Raw genomic sequence first — 19316 nt, 5'->3', positions numbered from 1 at the left:
CAACTATATTGCATTTGAATAAAAATGGAGTTGGTTATTGATTTTTCTACATAGGTTGTTTTTTATTTTGCCTTTCAGCCTCCCAAACAGCATTTGTATTTAACATTCAATTCAAATAACACTTAAAGGAAAAAGAAAAAAAAACTACAGATTTTCCAAAGACTATGAAGAAAGAAAGAAAGAAAGAAAGAAAGAAAGAAAGAAAGAAAGAAAGGAAGGAAGTAAGGAAGGAAAGAAGGAAAGACGGAAGGGCAAAGTATGAATCAGTGTAGGCATGTTGTAGAAACAAGATTGTTTTGAAAGGATAGAACAATATGGAGAGACATAATGAATGGAATAGGTATACATTTGTTTTAGCCATATTACTTTCTTTTTTATTTTCATTCATTTACAGTAATTTCTTTTGCATGTTATTTTTTTCTTTTCTGTACTTTGCCAAGGTTACTATCCCCAAGAAGAGCAGCACAAGGATATATAGGTATTCTGGGGAGAGACTTCTGACAGAAAATGTGATTTTTAAAAAAGTAGCAGCTAGCAGGAAAAACACTGTAATGAGTATTGAGGCCTTGAAGGACAGAGGGAAGAACAATAATCAGATAAATGAGATTTGAGCCCAGGGCAAGAAAGTGGTTTGTGAAAAGGCTTTGAACAGCCTCCTCTCCCCTAATTCATACGAAAAATGGAATAGGAGGAATGGAAGAAATTCATAATCTGCAAATCTTGATAATAAAAGTAGATTTGGGCTTCAAAGTGTCCATTTCTAAATCTGGACTATATAAGCCCTGGGAGCCATCTTTTCTTTTGGAGATTCAGGGCTGCCACATTTAGTGCCTGGGAAAACGGGAGAGGGAATTGCATGGAGTGGTGGAGGATTAACCATAACAACATTTCTTTCTCTGGGCATTCGGTCTGCATCTAGTTGGAAGTGACTGGGGGTTGTCTCCAGTTGTAATGGTGAATTGATTGGACCTGTGGATGCAGGGGATATATCTTTGACTTTCTTTTGGGTGGGGAAAACCGGATCTCTTAGATTTGGGTTTTCCCAATTGTGCCAATATGACATCTCCAACAAAATGAAACTTTGAGGAACTTCAAGCCTCGGAGACTTCTTTTGTTGGGGGTGTTACTGGAACCCTGATTTATACAACTGACAAACAACCACACATGACAATACAGCATCTTTTATTGTGGTTAAATAAAATGAGAAAAGTGAACAAGAATGGACAATGTTGACTCTTGGCAATTGCCGGGAGAAATCCCCACTTTCCTTGGCAAGCTTTCAGAAGTGGTTTGCCATTGCTTCCTTCTTAGGGCTGAGAGTGACTGGTCCATCCGGCTTTGTGCCTAAAGCAGGACTAGAAGTGCTGTCTCCCAGTTTCTAGCCTGATGCTTTAACCATTACATCACAAGGATTCTTGAGACAATAAAAAATGAAGAAATGGGGAAGGACTTTCTTTTGTTTTCTATCTCCCTCATTTCAGGGTTCCCCTTTCTTACAAGGATCTAGTTGGAGGGGGCCTTCCTCATAAGAGGAAGAGATTTGGAATACAATCTTATGCAATTGACAGTCAGATAAACGTTAATACAGTTTAAGAATTCTAAAAGAATAAGTTTGCTCTCTGGAAAGGTATACCACAACTGTCACTTACCAACTGAATAAAGTTGTTCTTTAATCCCTTCAGATGTCTCCAAATACCAGGTGAACATTGTTTTTTTGATATCCAGTTCTGGGGGAGGGTAGTCAGAGATTTTACACTGAAGTGTCACATTTGTACCCAAGATTGCTTTTTTCTGAGCTGGCATGCTTACTTTCAAGGCTTCTTCACAAAAAATAGGAAAAAATGGATTGCAGATTATTATGATTAATTGTACCTTTTTCTTCCCTCCTTCCCTCCCCTCCCAGTTCTCACATTTCATAAAGAGTATTGCGAAATAGCAGTGGTGGACTGGCAAGAGACAAAGCAATTGGAGGTCATAAAGACTAAGTGGAACATTGACTACTTTTGGAGTAAGCCAGAACTTGGCAAGAGTTACACAATCCAGATGATACAATTGTGACTGCATAATTACAAGCAAATTACTACAATGGATAGTTTTTCCTTAGCTAATTACAGTTCAGTTGTGGTCCAGCTAGAATATTTCAATAAGGTGTCAATTGCCATCATGCAATAAGAGACACAAAAACTCCAATCTGGAGCACCCAATTCAGGCTTAATAGAATGTCTGGACACAGCCCCCGTGTTCAGAGTCAGAGGGCAAGATGGAGCAACTTGTAAATTTAAACTAACAATCAGCAGTTTGTAACATTTCATTGGCAGCCTGTAAATCTTATAATACTCATTTGACTAATCCTTCCCCCTTGTAAAAGGTACACCTGTAAATTAATTTCATTATGATAAACGAATGTGTTTTTGTCAGATTAGATTTAGATGAGCATAACCACTGAGGTTGTAAATCACGATTTACGGTTCAGGATAGACCAGGTTATTGACAGTTTAAACAAGGAGTTAATATAAATAACAGTTCAACAATAATAGCATTAGCGAGTTGAGGTCTTTTCGAATTCATACCCAGATCCAGAGCGCGGAATTTAACGGATAAGACGGAACGAGTTACGGACTTTACTTTTGCTCTGGGCATTTTGCAAAACGCGTCTGCGCTGTCGAGGACGCTCGTCAGAGGAGCGAGGGCAGGTGATTGTCGCCTCCAGAGACCACCTCCGATTTAAAGTTGTGTCCACCTGCCTTCCGCGCTCGGTCCCGTTCCTCCTCCTCAAAGGAGCCCCCAGACCCTCTTCAAGTCTCACCAGTTCTCACACTCGACAACTTCTATTGCATTTGCCCTTGAGGGGCCTTCGCCTCGCCGCCACTCAAGACAGCAGCAAGAACGTAGCAAAGCACTTCCGCCACCCTCGCCCTGCCACCTGCGTCCCGGCCACCTTGGATGTATAGCAACCGTATATGTGTATATAAATATGGGTGGGGGTGCGGGTGAGAGAAAGGGAGGGGTCTTCATTTTTGCTTCCTTACCTGCCGACCCAAGAACAAAGCTGAGACACGTCCAGAGGCTAAAGAAAAAGTAAAGTCGCATTCGAACGGAGTTTGATTCCTGGAAATTTATGCGGACATATCGAGGCAGTTTTCTCAGCCGGAGATCAAAGTGAGTCGCCATTGCCCCCTTTCCTTTTGATTTCTCAATCTGGACTAGAGTTTTCAGATAATTGCGCTTTAAAGAGTAGGCAGAATCCACCCTACGCAGCTCTTTAGACCTCTTGCCTGAACGATCACATCTCTCTCTCTCTCTCTCTCTAACCTACGAGGCAGGACGATGATCTTTGTCCCGGAAACTTTCATTTTTACTTCTGATCTTCCGATGATTTTCAGTTACTGAGAAACTGGGAAAGAAAATGGTTACTGACGCCGTTTAAGAATCCGAAGGTCGCAGGCTCAGGCACCTGCTTAGTAAGAGAGAACCAATAGTACACACCCAGATTCTGGAAGTCTTTTAGTTCTCCTTTAAGTGAAAAACTGCTAACAGAGACTCCTCCTGAATTGTAAAAAAAGCAATTTGCATTATATTAGATTTCAAACCATTTATTGTACTGAAATTTCCTGTCAGTGAAAACAAGTAATCAGTATAACTTCCAGTCTCCAGAATTTGTGGGTGCTCCATTACTGGAGATGTTTAAGAAGAGATTGAACAGCCATTTGCCCAAAATGGTATCTCCTGCTGGAGCAGCAGGTTGGACTGCAGCAGCTGTTCTCAACCTGTGGGTCGGGACGCCTTTGGGAGTCGAACCACCCTTTCACAGGGGTCACCTAAGACCATCGGAAAACACATATTTTCGATGGTCTTAGGAACCGAGATACGGCTCATCTATGGTTGGGAGTCACCTCAACATGAGGAACTGTATTAAACGTTCGCGGCATTGGGAAGGTTGAGAACCACTGGACTAGAGGACCTCCAAGGTCCCATCCAACTCTGTTATTCTATGATCTACGTTCTATGTTTTATTGGGTCAGAATAGATTTCTTTTTTTAAAAAAGGCAGAGGCTATTACCTTTACATTCTTGAATAACCTTCAAAGCTCAAAATCTACCCTCCATAATTCCTGCTAAAGTGCCTGAATGTAATCAGTTTAGACACTCTAATCAGCAGCAGCATTCAACATCAGAAGTACAATATTAATTGCCATCTTGTGGATCAATCTATTAGAATTGTGGGTTCTGGCGGGAAGCAGGACCAAGGCCTTGAGGGACGCCAGGAGTTGAAAGCAAAGCACAGGTGCTCAAGGTTGGGGGAGGCCCAGGGCAGAACCTGCATTAGGTCTCCCAGGGCCTTCCATGGGGCTCTACTTAATGACCACATTGAGGAGGACAGGGATGGGGTGTGTTAAGTGAGGAGATCACATGGATGCTTCACTTAATGGCCATCATGATTTCTGACTGTAATGTCCAGGTTCCATTACAGATTGACCTCAACTTGCAACAGTTCATTTAGTGACTATTTGAAGTAACAATAGCACTGAAAATAGTGATTTATGCCCGTTTTTCACACTTATTGCCATTGCAGCATCCCCATGGTCAGAAAGCCTCTTTGTTCAGAGAAGGGGCACTAAACATGAGGGAAGTTTTTGTCCTAACAAGTTAAAAGATTCTAAAAACAAAAGGAATTCAGTTGTAGGAATTTATATAATCTATTCAGCTTCTTCTTAAATACATTTTGTTAAAGAAGACTGTGAGAATCTTGCTTTAGGCCAGAGATGGGGAACAGTGGCTTCTTTATGACTTATGGACTTCAACTCCCAGAATCCCTGAGCCAGCTGGAGTCACTGGATAAGAGACTAAAGTGGGAAAGATTGACGGCAAAAGAAGAAGGGGACAACAGAGAATGAGGGGGCTGGATGGAGTCACTGAACCAGTAGGCGTTAGCAGTAGGCTGGATGGAGTCACTGATGGCAAACTGGTGCCTCAACTGGAATGTATGTGAATATGTCTGCATGCTGCAGCACCAGAAACCCAAAGACCAGCTGGCCAGTGCACACATGCCTGGATTTTGGACGTTTTGGGGGAGTTTTCAGGCCATTTTTAGAATCATTTTCAGGGTATTTTTGGGCCATTTGGGGTCATTTTTGGCCTGAGAATGGTCTGAAAACAACCTGAAAATGGCACAAAAAATAGCCTGAAAACAGCATGAAAAATGGTCTGGAAATGGCCTGGAAAACAGCCCGAAATGACCTCTTTTGGGGTAATTTCCAGGCCATTTTCTGTTGCTCTGGTCAGAGATTGTAGGTTGTAGTAGCCCATGTGTTTTTTTGAAAGAACTCTTAACACTTAAGACAGTGCCAAGAAGATGATCAGGCGTATCCACTTGGGCAGTACTAATCTATCTGGAGTGTAGGGCGTTGTATCCAGACCAGACTTCTTTATTAGTGACAGCAACATCCACTGATTCAGTTTTTGCCTGGAGAAAGATCACTACACCTGGCACAGTATGCCCATTCATGTTGAAATCAGCCTCCTCCGACCTGGAATCCTTCAGGTCTATTGGATTACATCTCCCATCATTCCACACCAGTCTAAACCCACTGAAGTGTTGGGATAGTTCAGCATATCCAGAAAGCTTCAGAATGGAGAAGGATGCATGGTTGAAACTTCCTCCTGGACTAAATAAGGTTGAGCCTAAAACATTGTAAGTACCTGGTTTGCCATGAAGGAATCCAAAAACCATCCCATATTTGGAAATCCAGCACAGCCGATGCCCCATAATAGGAGGCCTAACAGGCTGTATGATAACAACTTGTACACTTGGTATTGAATAAAAAATGGGGGAGGGATCTCACACAATAGCATCTCTGTTGTTCTCATTTGTAGGTTATTGTGTGAGTTTCTGGCTAAACTCAGAGGCAGAGAATTGCAGTGGGCACTCTTGTCTTCTAATGCATGGTTGGGGGAGATCTTCATGAAGGAGGTGTTCCAGAGGTGGTATTCAGCAGGTTCTGACCAGTTCTGGAGAACCGATAATGGAAATTTTGAGTAGTTCGGAGAACTGCTAAATACCATCTCTGACTGGCCCTGCCCCTATCTATTCTCTGCTTCCCAAGTCCCAGCTGAATGGGACGGAATGAGGATTTTGCAGTAACCTTCCCCTGGAGTAGGGAGAGAATTGGGATTTCGCAGTAACCTTCCCCTGGAGTAGGGAGGAATGGGGATTTTGCAGTAATCTTCCCCTGGAGTAGGGAATGAATGGGGATTTTGCAATAACCTTCCCCTGGAGTAGGGAGGGAATGGGGATTTTGCAATAACCTTACCCTGGAGTAGGGAAGGAATGGAGATTTTACGGTATCCTTCCCCTGCCATGCCCACCAGTCCATGCCCACAGAACCAATAGTAAACAATTTTGAATCCCACCACTGCGGTGGTCTCTCACCATGGCCAACTTGATCATTGGACAACTCCTGAACAAGCTGTAGGGATATGTGAACAATAAGAACCAAACATGGTGCCTCTTTTACTAGATAGAACATTGAGACTATCACATGAGTCAACAGCCTTCTTCATCAAGTTATGTCACACAATAACAGCCACATGAGAAAGAGATGGCAGTTTAGTCCAGGGAGGAGGAATTGACTGAAATGTTAACATAAATAAGAGAAAGTGAGATGCCCAGTTTATTTGCCTAATCCAAGGTAAGTGTTCTTGCTTATATTTTGCTTCTGTTAAAGGTAGCACACGCTAGAAGGCCACAGGCTGGACAGTCCCTTGTCGTTTCATAGGTTCCAAATGCAAAGAATCCAGAGTTGGTGTAATAGGAGCAGAGTTCCTCAAGGCAGTGGAGTGAGTAAACACTTTGGTATGTCCTAAAGACATGGCCTCTGTCAGAGGAGCCCTCACCACACAGGAGGCATTCCAGCAGCTGTCTCTGGATGGGCTTCCGAGTCACAACACGACTAAGGTGGAATAAACAAGCACATGCGAATGAATAAGGAGGTTGAGGAAAATAATCCTAAACTCCCATCTCCCTCATTAAACTTTTAAATTTAAAATTAACTAAAATTAAACAGATTAATTTTTGATAACAAATCCAAAATAATTGCTCCTCAGAAATCACCCCATGGATATTTTCATCATTGGATTCCCAGTCTGTCACCTTCCATTGTGAATTCTTTTTCTCAGTATAAAATATTTCAGAGCAGAAATACTTCACGTCACCTGCAGCTCAACCTGATCTGCTGGAAAAGCTCAACTGCTTTCCTTCAGCCTTGAAAGAAAGAAGCAATCAGAGAAACAAAGGTAAGAAAGAGAATGGGTGGCCCGACCTACTTCAGACTCCACTCCCTGATGCCTTCACCCCTACTCCGAACATGAAACTCAGCACAGTCCACCTATCCCATTACTGTAACCTCGTGTAGCTTGGCATCTTGATCTCTTCAACTGCACCTCCCATTATGCCTGACCAAAATCTATTCTCAAGGATAAATGTTATGTTATTAAAAGGGGGGAAAACCCAGTTTAAATTAGTGATACTGTGTTTAGAGGAATTCAGCCCAGAGTCATGTTGTTTTGAATTGGACAGCTCTTCTAGCTCTCAAAAATAAATGAGTAAATAAGTAAGCAAGCAAACCAACAAGCTGTCCTAAGCTGGTTGAAGCTTATAATTCAAGAAAACCTCTCTAGAGAAAAGAAAGTCAAAAGAACCAGGTTTTTTGTGGTACTAAATTCACGCATTGCTCTAACCAGTGGGTTCTTTTAAACATGGTTGCTTAAACAAGCCACAATGGCTCGAATAGATTCACAGAACACACTATACTATAAAACTTGAGTGAGCAACCACAGTATCTGGGTTCACATGGGACATTAACTATAAGGGGATTTTCTTCATCTTTACCACACTTGAACAATTTGATTTTCTTTGCCATGTGTTGCTTGTGCCTTCTTATAATCCCACTGTCTCCTTTATTTCATACCTGGAGGGAGGAAAGATGACTTGAGGTTGGGCAGAACACAGGGACATCCTGAAGAGGGACTGAACTAACACCAATTTCTTTAAATTAAATCCATGAATAAATATGCCCCATTTCTGAAACAGTCCTTGCATTTTGATTAATGAAAAGACAACTCTGCAAATTTGAAGTGTATTTAAATATTTCAGTTACTGTGCAGCAAATGATGTTAAATAGTATTTTTGATTATGTGGCAAGAAGGGATTATGTAACACATAACTTCTGATAAAAACAGTGTGGGGCTATTACTGTGGTTTAACCTTTTAAAAATACAATTCTCTTTTGATCATTTATTATTAAATTATATACTAATAATAATAATATACAGTGGGGCAAAAAGTATTTAGTCAGCCACCAATTGTGCAAGTTCTCCCACTTAAAAAGATGAGAGAGGCCTTTAATTGTCATCATAGGTAGACCTCAAGTATGAGAGACAAAATGACAAAACAAATCCAGACAATCACATTGCCTGATTTGGAAAGAATTTATTTGCAAATTATGGTGGAAAATAAGTATTTGGTCACCTACAAACAAGCAAGATTTCTGGCTCTCACAGACCTGTACCTTCTTTAAGAGTCTCCTCTGTCCTGCACTCATTACCTGTATCAATGGCACCTGTTTGAACTTGTTATCAGTATAAAAGACACCTGTCCACAACCTCAAAACAGTAACACTCCAAACTCCACTATGGTGAAGACCAAAGAGCTGTCGAAGGACACCAGAAACAAAATTGTAGACCTGCACCAGGCTGGGAAGACTGAATCTGCAATAGGCAAGCAGCTTGGTGTGAACAAATCAACTGTGGGAGCAATAATTAGAAAATGGAAGACATACAAGACCACTGATAATCTCCCACAATCTGGGGCTCCACGCAAGATCTCACCCCGTGGGGTCAAAATTATCCCAAGAACGGTGAGCAAAAATCCCAGGACCACACGGGGGGATCTAGTGAATGACCTGAAGAGAGCTGGGACCAACGTAACAAAGGCTACCATCAGTAACACACTACACTGCCAGGGACTCAGATCCTGCAGTGCCAGACATGTCCCCCTGCTTAAGCCAGTACATGTCCGGGGCCGTCTGAAGTCTGCTAGAGAGCATTTGGATGATCCAGAAGAGGATTGGGAGAATGTCATATGGTCAGATGAAACCAAAATAGAACTGTTTGGTAGAAACACAACTCGTCGTGTTTGGAGGAGAGCAGTGGTGGGTTCCTGCTGGATCGCACCGGATCGCGCGCGCTCCCTTTCAGCGCTCCACCTGGCTTGCGCGCTCCCTTTCAGCGCTCCACCTGGCTTGCGCGCTCCCTTTCAGCGCTCCACCTGGCTCTCGCGCTCCCTTCCGGCGCTGAAACCGGAAGTACAGTCTTGCCCCGCCCCTGGCGAAGCAACGACGCCTGCCTGCGCTCCACCAGCTCGGCTGGGAACGGAGATGTTTCCTCAGCGGAGCGGAGAGCTCCGCTCCGCTGAGGAAACATCTCCGTTCCCAGCCGAGCTGGTGGAGCGCAGACAGGCGTCGTTGCTTCGCCAGGGCCGGGCAAAACTGTACTTCCGGTTTCAGCGCCAGAAGGGAGCGTGAGAGCCAGGTGGAGCGCTGAAAGGGAGCGCGCAAGCCAGGTGGAGCGCTGAAAGGGAGCGCGCAAGCCAGGTGGAGCGCTGAAAGGGAGCGTGCAAGCCAGGTGGAGCGCTGAAAGGGAGCGCGCAAGCCAGGTGGAGCGCTGAAAGGGAGCGCGCGCGATCCGGTGCGATCCAGGAGGAACCCACCACTGGAGGAGAGAGAATATTAAGTTGCATCCAAAGAACACCATACCTACTGTGAAGCATGGGGGTGGCAACATCATGCTTTGGGGCTGTTTCTCTGCAAAGGGACCAGGACGACTGATTCGTGTACAGGACAGAATGAATGGGGCCATGTATCGTGAGATTTTGAGTGCAAACCTCCTTTCATCAGCAAGGCCATTGAAGATGAAACGTGGCTGGGTTTCTCAACATGACAATGATCCCAAACATACCGCCCGGCCAACGAAGGAGTGGCTTCGTAAGAAGCATTTCAAGGTCCTGGAGTGGCCTAGCCAGTCTCCACATCTCAACCCCATAGAAAACCTTTGGAGGGAGTTGAAAGTCTGTGTTGCCCAGGGACAGCCCCAAAACATAACTGCTCTAGAGGAGATCTGCATGGAGGAATGGGCCAACATACCAGCAACAGTGTGTGCCAACCTTGTGAAGACTTACAGGAAACGTCTGACCTCTGTCATTGCCAACAAAGGATATATAACAAAGTATCGAGATGAACTTTTGATATTGACCAAATACTTATTTTCCACCATAATTTGCAAATAAATTCGTTCCAAATCAGCCAATGTGATTGTCTGGATTTGTTTTCTCATTTTGTCTCTCATAGTTGAGGTCTACCTATGGTGCCAATTACAGGCCTCTCTCATCTTTTTAACTTGCACAATTGGTGGCTGACTAAATACTTTTTTGCCCCACTGTATCTCTTGATAAGTTATATATTATTAAATGAAATTAGTATATCCATGGGTTGATGAGTAGATAAGCAGAGAAGTCTAACCCCCTAATCATTTGTCTGTAAGATGAATTAAAACCTTTTCCTTAACTTTTATAATAAATTCAATTTTATGAGAGTGTCATCTTAGATTTGCCAAAGATATAATAATAAACACTGAACTATTTTTATCTGTTTAGATATTTGACTGCAATTTCCTGTTTAAAATCTTTCACTATATTACAGTACAAGAGTTTACAATTGTAATGAAATAAACTGTAGTTAAAACTAGTATAAAACCGCCCATTAAAATAATAATGGAGGACAAAAGTGGGAATTTTTAAATAAATGTATAAATTTAATGTTTTAATCTTTTATTTATACAAGTATAATTATTTTTCTTTTTTTCCTGAATTTTTAAAATAATAGCATTTTCTAAACAAAATGTATTATTTCTTTTCAAATGGTTTAAAAAATGTACATATATCCAAAAAAGCATAATCGTCAATTAAAAATAAAAAAAATTAAAAGGAACTATTTTAATAGAATACAAACATAATGTTATGCTGATCAACCCACACCCCATCTAACTAGGACTAAGAGCAAAAGGAATGTAAACTATGATTGTCCAATACTCGGCATCCAGCAGAGTTTTCCTGTGAGTTTTCGTGAGGAGGAATGGAATACCACCTCTCCAAAAATTGTATTATTTTTTAAAATAATAAAAGCATTTATTGTTGCTTGGATTGATTATATATCACCTCCTGGAAGACATTATCCAACCAAGTAAACATGGATCTAATATACAGTTGGCTACAGCCACAGCACTGAAGACCGTATCCACTTCCTTAGATTTAACCAGCGGTGGGTTTCTGCTGGTTCAGCCCAGTGGTGGCAAGAGGCTCCACCTACCTGCCCAGACGCTTCACACTCACGCACGAGCAAACCGGTAGTAAAAAAAATGGAAACCCACCAGTGGATTTAACAGGTTCAAACTCTTCTCACATATCTACACTAATCCCAGTTCAAGGATTTTGCGCAGCTCAAGTCTTAACTCAGAGTGAATTCAAACAACAATTCAAACAATTTTATCCAAAGGATGGCTAGAATAGTCTTCACCATGGTCTTGTAGATGTTTGTAGATTCTTCCTTTTCTGGAAAGGTGCCACCTGGGCTTTCAATATATCCCCAGCTGCCATCCCTGAGCAGAAGCAGTGAGTGAAATGGCTAGAGTTGATTTCAGAGACCTTTGATATCAGCTGTGTGGTTGAGCCAAGATAGGAATTTTTTGAAGTATTACTTTGTAGCAAGAAAAGTAGCAAAACATAATTATTTTCCAACTGTTATTGAATCTGCAGAGAGCTTACTTTGAAGGAGTTCATAATGGTTATGACTCATGGTGATGATGATGGGTTTCCTCAAGATCAGAGAAATCTTGGAATTGGAAGAGAAAGAACAATCATTTAAGCTTTGGAACATATTTCAAGTCATATCACAATAATCTAAGTATAGTAAGGAAGTCAACCACTCCCAATTGTCTTTCAGAAACACCATTCCATGCTTTGTAGGACCAAGAACCATGGAAGTAATATTTATAAGAAACAAATTCAAATAAACAATTGCTGTTAGATACATTCAACATTTAATTGCAAAAGGAAAAGATTGGTGTATTTAAGCTTCCTATTAGGATTTTTATACTGCTTAAGAACCAAAGTCATGGATGACAGTAAAACCCAGTGACTATTTTTGTTAAATTAGCAGTATTGTGACACAAATTCTCCTCCTTTTCAACATGTGGGTAGTGTCATAATCAACGTATAAAAGGGGCAGGACTTATGTCATGTTAATATGATGTTTTCATCAGATGGAGCGGTTTGAGCAACATTGCAGATGCTGCTGCTTCAGAATAGAATTCCACTTTAGTAACCATATAAGAATCTTCTGATTTTTAGAAATTAACATGGTACAAATATTTATGGACTAGAGACAACTTCACCAGAATAGATCATCAAACAATTTTTCATTATCCTCAATCTATCCGTTTATTAGCTTTAAAATGGCACCTTCAGTATGTCTCATACAAACAGAATAACATGGCCATTCTTTATTTAAAAGAAATAGACCAAATAAAAGAGGAGGTGGAGTTGCACTATATATAAGAAATAACTACGTCTCTACAGAAATAGAGCACAACAATGATGAGAACAATCTTGAATGCATTTGGGTCAATATTAAAGGTTGTGGGGGAAATGACATTGCCATAGGTCTATACTACAGGCCACCCAACCAAGCAGAGGAAGTAGATGAACTTTTTGCTAGTCAGCTAACTAAGGTATGTAGAAAGCACACCACAATAGCAATGGGAGATTTTAACTACCCTGACATCAACTGGGAAACAAACTCTGCACCAAGTGGAAGATCCAACAGGTTCCTAACAAACCTAGCAGACTACTTTGTTTTCCAAAAAGTAGAGAAGGGAACAAGGGGATCAGCCATATTGGACTTAATTCTCACTAACAGAGAGGAAATGATAGAAGGTGTTGAAGCCATAGGAACCCTCGGGGCAAGTGACCATGCAATATTGGAATTCAACATTATCCAAACACAAGTAGTAGAACAAAGTCAAACTAGAGTCTTGGACTTTAAGAAAGCTAATTTCAATAAACTTAGAGAGAGCTTGGGAAAAATTCCATGGATGAGAATCCTCAAGGGGAAAACAACTCAAGAAGCTTGGAATTTTGAAAAATGAGATTACAAAAGCTCAGTCTAGCACAATACCAATGAAGAAGAAAAATAACAGCTCCCAAAAGAAACCAGCATGGCTGCATAAAGAACTATCCGACAAACTGAAAGACAAAAAAGGTAAGTATAACAAGTGGAAGGAGGGGGACATAACTAAGGCAGAATATCAGCAAATAGCCCGAGCCTGTAAAGATGAAGTGAGGAAAGCTAAGGCTCACAATGAAGAAAGGCTTGCCACAAAAGTAAAAATTAACAAAAAAAAAGCTTCCAACGTGTTAAAAACAAGAAAAAAGTTAAGGAAACAATTGGTCCATTGCTAGGAGAAAGTGGCAAGAAGGTGACAAGCAACAGGGAGAAAGCAGAACTATTTAACTCATGTTTTGCATCTGTCTTTACACAGTCCAACCTATCAAAAGCAGCACCACAAAAATCAGATTAGGAACACAAATTGAAATAGGGAAGAAAATGGTAAGTGAGCACCTATCTACCCTAGACGAGTTCAAATCACCAGGACCGGATGGATTACACCCCAGGGTTCTGAAAGAACTAGCAGACGAGATGTCACAACCACTGAATTATATCTTTCAGAGATCCTGGAACACCGGGGAACTACCAGAGGACTGGAAAAGAGCTGATGTGGTTCCCATCTTCAAAAAAGGGAAAAAATTAGATCCAGGAAACTACAGACCTATCAGCCTGACCTCAATACCAGGAAAGATTCTGGAAAAAATAATCAAGCAACGAATTTGCGAACACCTAGAAGCAAACAAAATAATAGCCAAAAGTCAACATGGATTTGTCAAAAACAGATCATGCCAGACTAATCTTATTGCATTCTTTGATAATGTGACAAAATTAGTCGACCAGAGGAATGCCGTTGATATAGTTTACTTGGACTTCAGTAAGGCTTTTGATAAGGTAGACCATAACCTACTACTAGATAAAGTAGAAAAAAGTGGGTTGGACAGCATCACCACCAGATGGATTCGTAACTGGCTGACCAACTGCACTCAACGGGTAGTCCTCAATGGAACTGCATCTACATGGAGGGAAGTATGCAGTGGAGTACCCCAAAGCTCTGTTTTAGGCCCAGTATCTTCAACATCTTCATCAACGATTTGGATGAGGGAATAAATGGGGAACTCATCAAATTTGCAGATGACACCAAGCTGGCAGGAATAGCCAACACTCCAGAAGATAGGCTTAAGATACAGAAGGATCTTGACAAACTTGAACATTGGGCACTATCTAATAAAATGAAATTCAATGGTGAAAAGAGTAAGGTTCTACATTTAGGCAACAAAAATGGAATGCACAGGTACAGTATAGGTGGTACCTTGCTCAGTAGTAGTAACTGTGAAAGGGATCTTGGAGTCCTAGTGGACAACCATTTAAATATGAGCCAGCAGTGTGCAGCAGCTGCCAAAAAAGCCAACGCAGTCCTAGGCTGCATCAACAGAGGGATAGAATCAAGATCACGTGAAGTGTTGATGCTACTTTATAATGCCTTGGTGAGGCCACACTTGGAATACTGCATTCAGTTCTGGTCGCCACGATGTAAAAAAGATGTGGAGACTCTAGAAAGAGTGCAGAGAACAGCAACAAAGATGATTAGGGGACTGGAGACTAAAACATATGAGGAACGGTTGCAGGAACTGGGTATGTCTAGTTTAATAGAAAGAAGGACTAGGGGAGACATGATAGCAGTGTTCCAATATCTCAGGGGTTGCCACAAAGAAGAGGGAGTCAAACTATTTTCCAAGGCACCTGAGGGTAGAACAAGAAGCAATGGGTGGAAACTAATCAAGGAAAGAAGCAACTTAGAACTGAGGAGAAAATTCCTAACAGTTAGAACAATTAATCAGTGGAACAGCTTGCCTCCAGAAGTTGCGAATGCCCCAACACTGGAAGTCTTTAAGAAGATGTTGGATAGCCATTTGCCTGAAACGGTATAGGGTTTCCTGCCTAGGCAGGGGTTGGACTAGAAGGCCTCCAAGGTCCCTTCCAACTCTACTATTGTATTGTAATGTAAACAGGATTTCGAGGCGGGGGCAGTTTACTCTTTGAAATAAGTCAGCCCTATTTATGGCTCACGTTTTGCATTTTGATATACTTTTTAAAAGTTTCTGCCTTTTAATATAGAAGGCATCTACCACATCAGCAAGTTGAGAATCAAATTGATATAGTTTGGGGAACTTTTATGCGTTCTTTCAAAAGATAACAGGCTGCAGTCTTTTATGATTTTTGATCCATTATAGTTATATACTTCCTTCCTTTCCCCTGTGCAGACAGACATGGATAATTAAGTCATAATAAACCTAGAGCAATGTGGGAGCAGCTGAATGCCACTCAAGAGGTAATCTGAAAGTCACATAGCCTCCTAATCTAGAATAAAGGACCATCACTAATAGTTACATGCTGATTGTGGGCTGTTTAGCTATTAAAAGCATCAAAAGGTGGTTCAAGGAGATCTAGAGATCTCCCAAAGACCTCTCAGAGGTCCACCAATTCAGAATTATTTGCCAGCCTATGTTGAAAAATAAAATAATATAAAAATACCATCAAACATCTATGAGAAATATTAGTGGTAGGGAATGTTATCAATTTTAATTTTCAATAGGATAAATATTGATAAATATAACTTATATAAACAAAAGCATTTTTAAGGTTCTCCATGATTTTTAAAGGCAGGAAGGGATGCTGAGACCAAACAAATTTAACACTGATGTGGGTCACAGATATCAACAGCCCATATAAGCAGATACAGCAAAAGACTTGCTTTCGCTCAAAAATGTCTATGGTGGAGTGACTAACAGGCCATACAGAGCTCTTTTCTTTATAAAGCTAACACTGCTTACACTTCAGTTTTCCTCTTTCCATTGTTATTATTAGATAACAATCGAAAGAATTTTGGATCCATTATAACAATTGGGAGATAATTGCATATTCAGTTGTTGGAAAATAGTCACTGCTCTGGATACTCTTTAAATCAATAGAATATTTATATATGTATCCAACTTACCTGTTGTGTTCAGTGTTAAGCTTTTTTCCTCAGTAGATGTTGAATGTTTAACTTCACATCGTATTGTCTTCTCAAACCTCAGTTCTTCTGGATTTAAGCATATTTTACTAACAAAATAACATAAGTGATCTTCTCCAATCTCAATATTCCTGGGATTGATATTTGCAGATATTTGTTTCGAGCCTTGGTACCATCTGACTTCTATATAATGAGGTGCAAATTGTGATATAGAAATTTCAAAGAGGATATTCTGATCATCTGGGCTCGCCTTTATTTCAGTCAAAACAGGCCGTTTGACTAAATGAGAAGGGGGGAAAATGGAATTGAAATAACTATGTAAATAATATGTTTCCAGACTTTAATGTCAGGCCTGCAGCCGTCTTTTCTTTTGTATCTTTGGCCTACCACATTTTCTATTATTCTACTATGCATTTTCTATTGTGGGGAAATGGGGCGGGGGATTGTAAGGAGTGAGATGCTATGTAGCCGTAACAAAATTCAGCTGTCTTAATCAATTGGAACTTTGAGCAATACTTTGCCTTGGACTCTGATTTACTTTTGGATGCTATTTGAAACGCTGACACTTGATTTATTATGAATAATGCAAAAACAATGTTTAATACAAGAAAACACTGTAAGGATTCATCCTCTGAAGTCTTGCATAACGGAACTATTGCATGACACCACTGCAGAAGACCAATTGCACCATTTTTACCAACTACAAGGTGAAGACAATTTCTGCACCATTTGCAACTAAACCCAATGAATGGAAATCATGTCTGCAACCTTGTCTATGACTGACCCTTTAAGCAGGACATAACAAACCTTTCTGTCGTTGTTTTTGTTGATTTCTCAATTTTTATTTTACTGAAAACATTAAAATACAAACTTCAAAAGAGAGAAAAAATACAAAAGAAAAATAAAGCTAAACAAGACCACACCAAAAAAAGTACAAAAAGACAAAGCAAACCTATATATGTTGTTGTGGCTTCTAGTTTTCTTGTGTATTTCAACTTGGTTTGAAATTCAGTAACAGCATTACATATGATATATAGGCATCTGCAGTGGAAGGAGAATGTGTGTATGTGTTGTGATGTGCAATTCAAGTATGAAAGGACGGGGGTTGTGTTGTGTCATCATGCTTCATCATTGTGGTTAGAAATGGATGTCTATGCATCTTATTGGTAAGTAAAATAATCTTATCCCATTAATATTTCCCACATGTGATGCAAAGACAGGGGTGTCCAGGCAGCATGGTCAAAGAAGAAACTGAGATGATGATGCTCCCAGAGATGTCACATCTGGGCTGTGGCTTAATTTCTGGTATCCACAGCACAAAGGACACAACAAGACAGACAACAGTGCTACAGACAGGGAGATTTTGTTTGAAGTAACATTGCAGGTGTAACTGATAGGAAATAGGGATGTGCCACACTCCTCACCTGTTAAATTCTATTACTTTTAATAAAGCCTAAAAAGGATGAACAGAACCCAACTTCACCAAATAACATCAGAAGATAACTAAATAAATAAAACTGGTACGTACCTGGAAGTTTTAGATTTACTTCTCTTGTAATAGACTTTGTCAATCTTGCATCGTTCACCTTGAAACAAATAACCTTGTCACAAACGGAAGCGGTAGCTCTTATTTCAAACCCGGAAGTTAATTTGTAACAACCATTAGGGCCCATGTCTAAATGCTCTGTGACCTCATATTTCGTTACTGACCTATCTCCCAGGAGCCACTGAGTACTAATGTTTTTAGGATTGAAATCTGTGACGTCACAAGTTAAATTTACACTTTCTCCATAATCTGCTTCACTTGGTTCAATAACAATATTTGAAACTTTGGGAAAATCTATAAATGTGACAAGACAGAGAAATCAACATTAGACAAGGAATCACTGTTAAATGCAAACAATACCCTAATATACAGAGCATCAAATGAGTTGAGAATAATTTTTGACATTATATTGTTACCACAAGAAAGGGGGAATCATTGTTCAATGAGAATTTGTGCTGTTACAATAGATTAACAGCACTATATCACATAGAGCGGTGCTCATACATGAAATCAGCCCTCATTTGATTTAGGCAAGTAGCAATTATTTCTGTTCCCTGCTTCTTGTGTACATATGTTAGTCATGCAGTGAGATATCAGTGCTTCTCACCATTTGGTTTGTTTCCACACATTAATCCATAGCATGTTACTGTATACTGATGTGAACTTAGAAGTAAAATGTATGCAATAATACCATAAAGTTTTATCTATCTATCTATCTATCTATCTATCTATCTATCTATCTATCTATCTATCTATCATCTATCTATCTCTATCATCTATCTATCATCTATCATCTATCTATCTATCTATCTATCTATCTATCTATCTATCTATCTATCATCTATCTATCTATCTATCATCTATCTATCATCTATCTATCTATCTATCTATCTATCTATCTATCATCTATCATCTATCTATCTATCTATCTATCTATCTATCTATCTATCTATCTATCTATCTATCTATCTATCATCTATCTATCTAGACAACTGGTTCCTATTTATGACAGTCGCAGAGTCCCAGGGTGATGTGATCATCTTCTGTGACCTTCTGACAACTAAAGTTAATGGGGAATCCAGACAACCAGTTTACTACCTTAACAACTGTCTATGGAGATACTCAGTCATCCAGGTCATGGTTGTCCCAAAGGTGCTTTTTTCAAGAGGCAACTGGACTTTCTGGCTTTTCTTTGAAGACTTTAACTCCTCTTTCAAACCAGTGACCCCTTCTGTCCATGCATTTATGAAGTGGCTGTTTGTTGTACAAGTGGTTGTTGTTTTACATTGGGAAACAAAACAAACACTTCATAAATGCATGGCACAACCTAGGAGAACAAACACATCAGGACTAGATTCAGCATCCATCTGCACTTAAAATACAGACCGTTGTCTTTTGAAGACAACAAAGTCCATATTTTGGACAGAGAGGATCGCCTGTTTGAAAGAGGAGTTAAAGAGGCCATCTAGGTCAAAACTGAA

At 40.3% G+C, this 19316-nt stretch overlaps 1 protein-coding gene across 3 annotated transcripts in view; it reads right to left on the bottom strand.

The window, feature by feature from the left end:
• LOC309384327 (uncharacterized protein) overlaps window positions 1-19316 on the bottom strand; it is a 73633-nt gene that overhangs the window by 45975 nt on the left and 8342 nt on the right. The window contains exon 1 of one of the 3 annotated variants that reach the window (XM_081937686.1): window positions 2571-2695. The exons of the other annotated variants lie outside the window; for them this stretch is intronic. Coding sequence (XP_081793812.1) covers window positions 2571-2640 — 70 coding nt within the window. The 5' untranslated portion in view covers window positions 2641-2695. Of the gene's footprint in view, window positions 1-2570; window positions 2696-19316 lie in introns of those variants that run through there. 3 annotated transcript variants of the gene reach the window in all.

The sequence above is a fragment of the Natrix helvetica genome, assembly GCF_964273705.1.
Source record: "Natrix helvetica genome assembly, chromosome: 1".
NCBI classification, from domain to species: domain Eukaryota; kingdom Metazoa; phylum Chordata; class Lepidosauria; order Squamata; family Natricidae; genus Natrix; species Natrix helvetica.
Note: the sequence above shows the minus strand (reverse complement) of the source record. Positions and strands in the feature narration are given on the sequence as shown.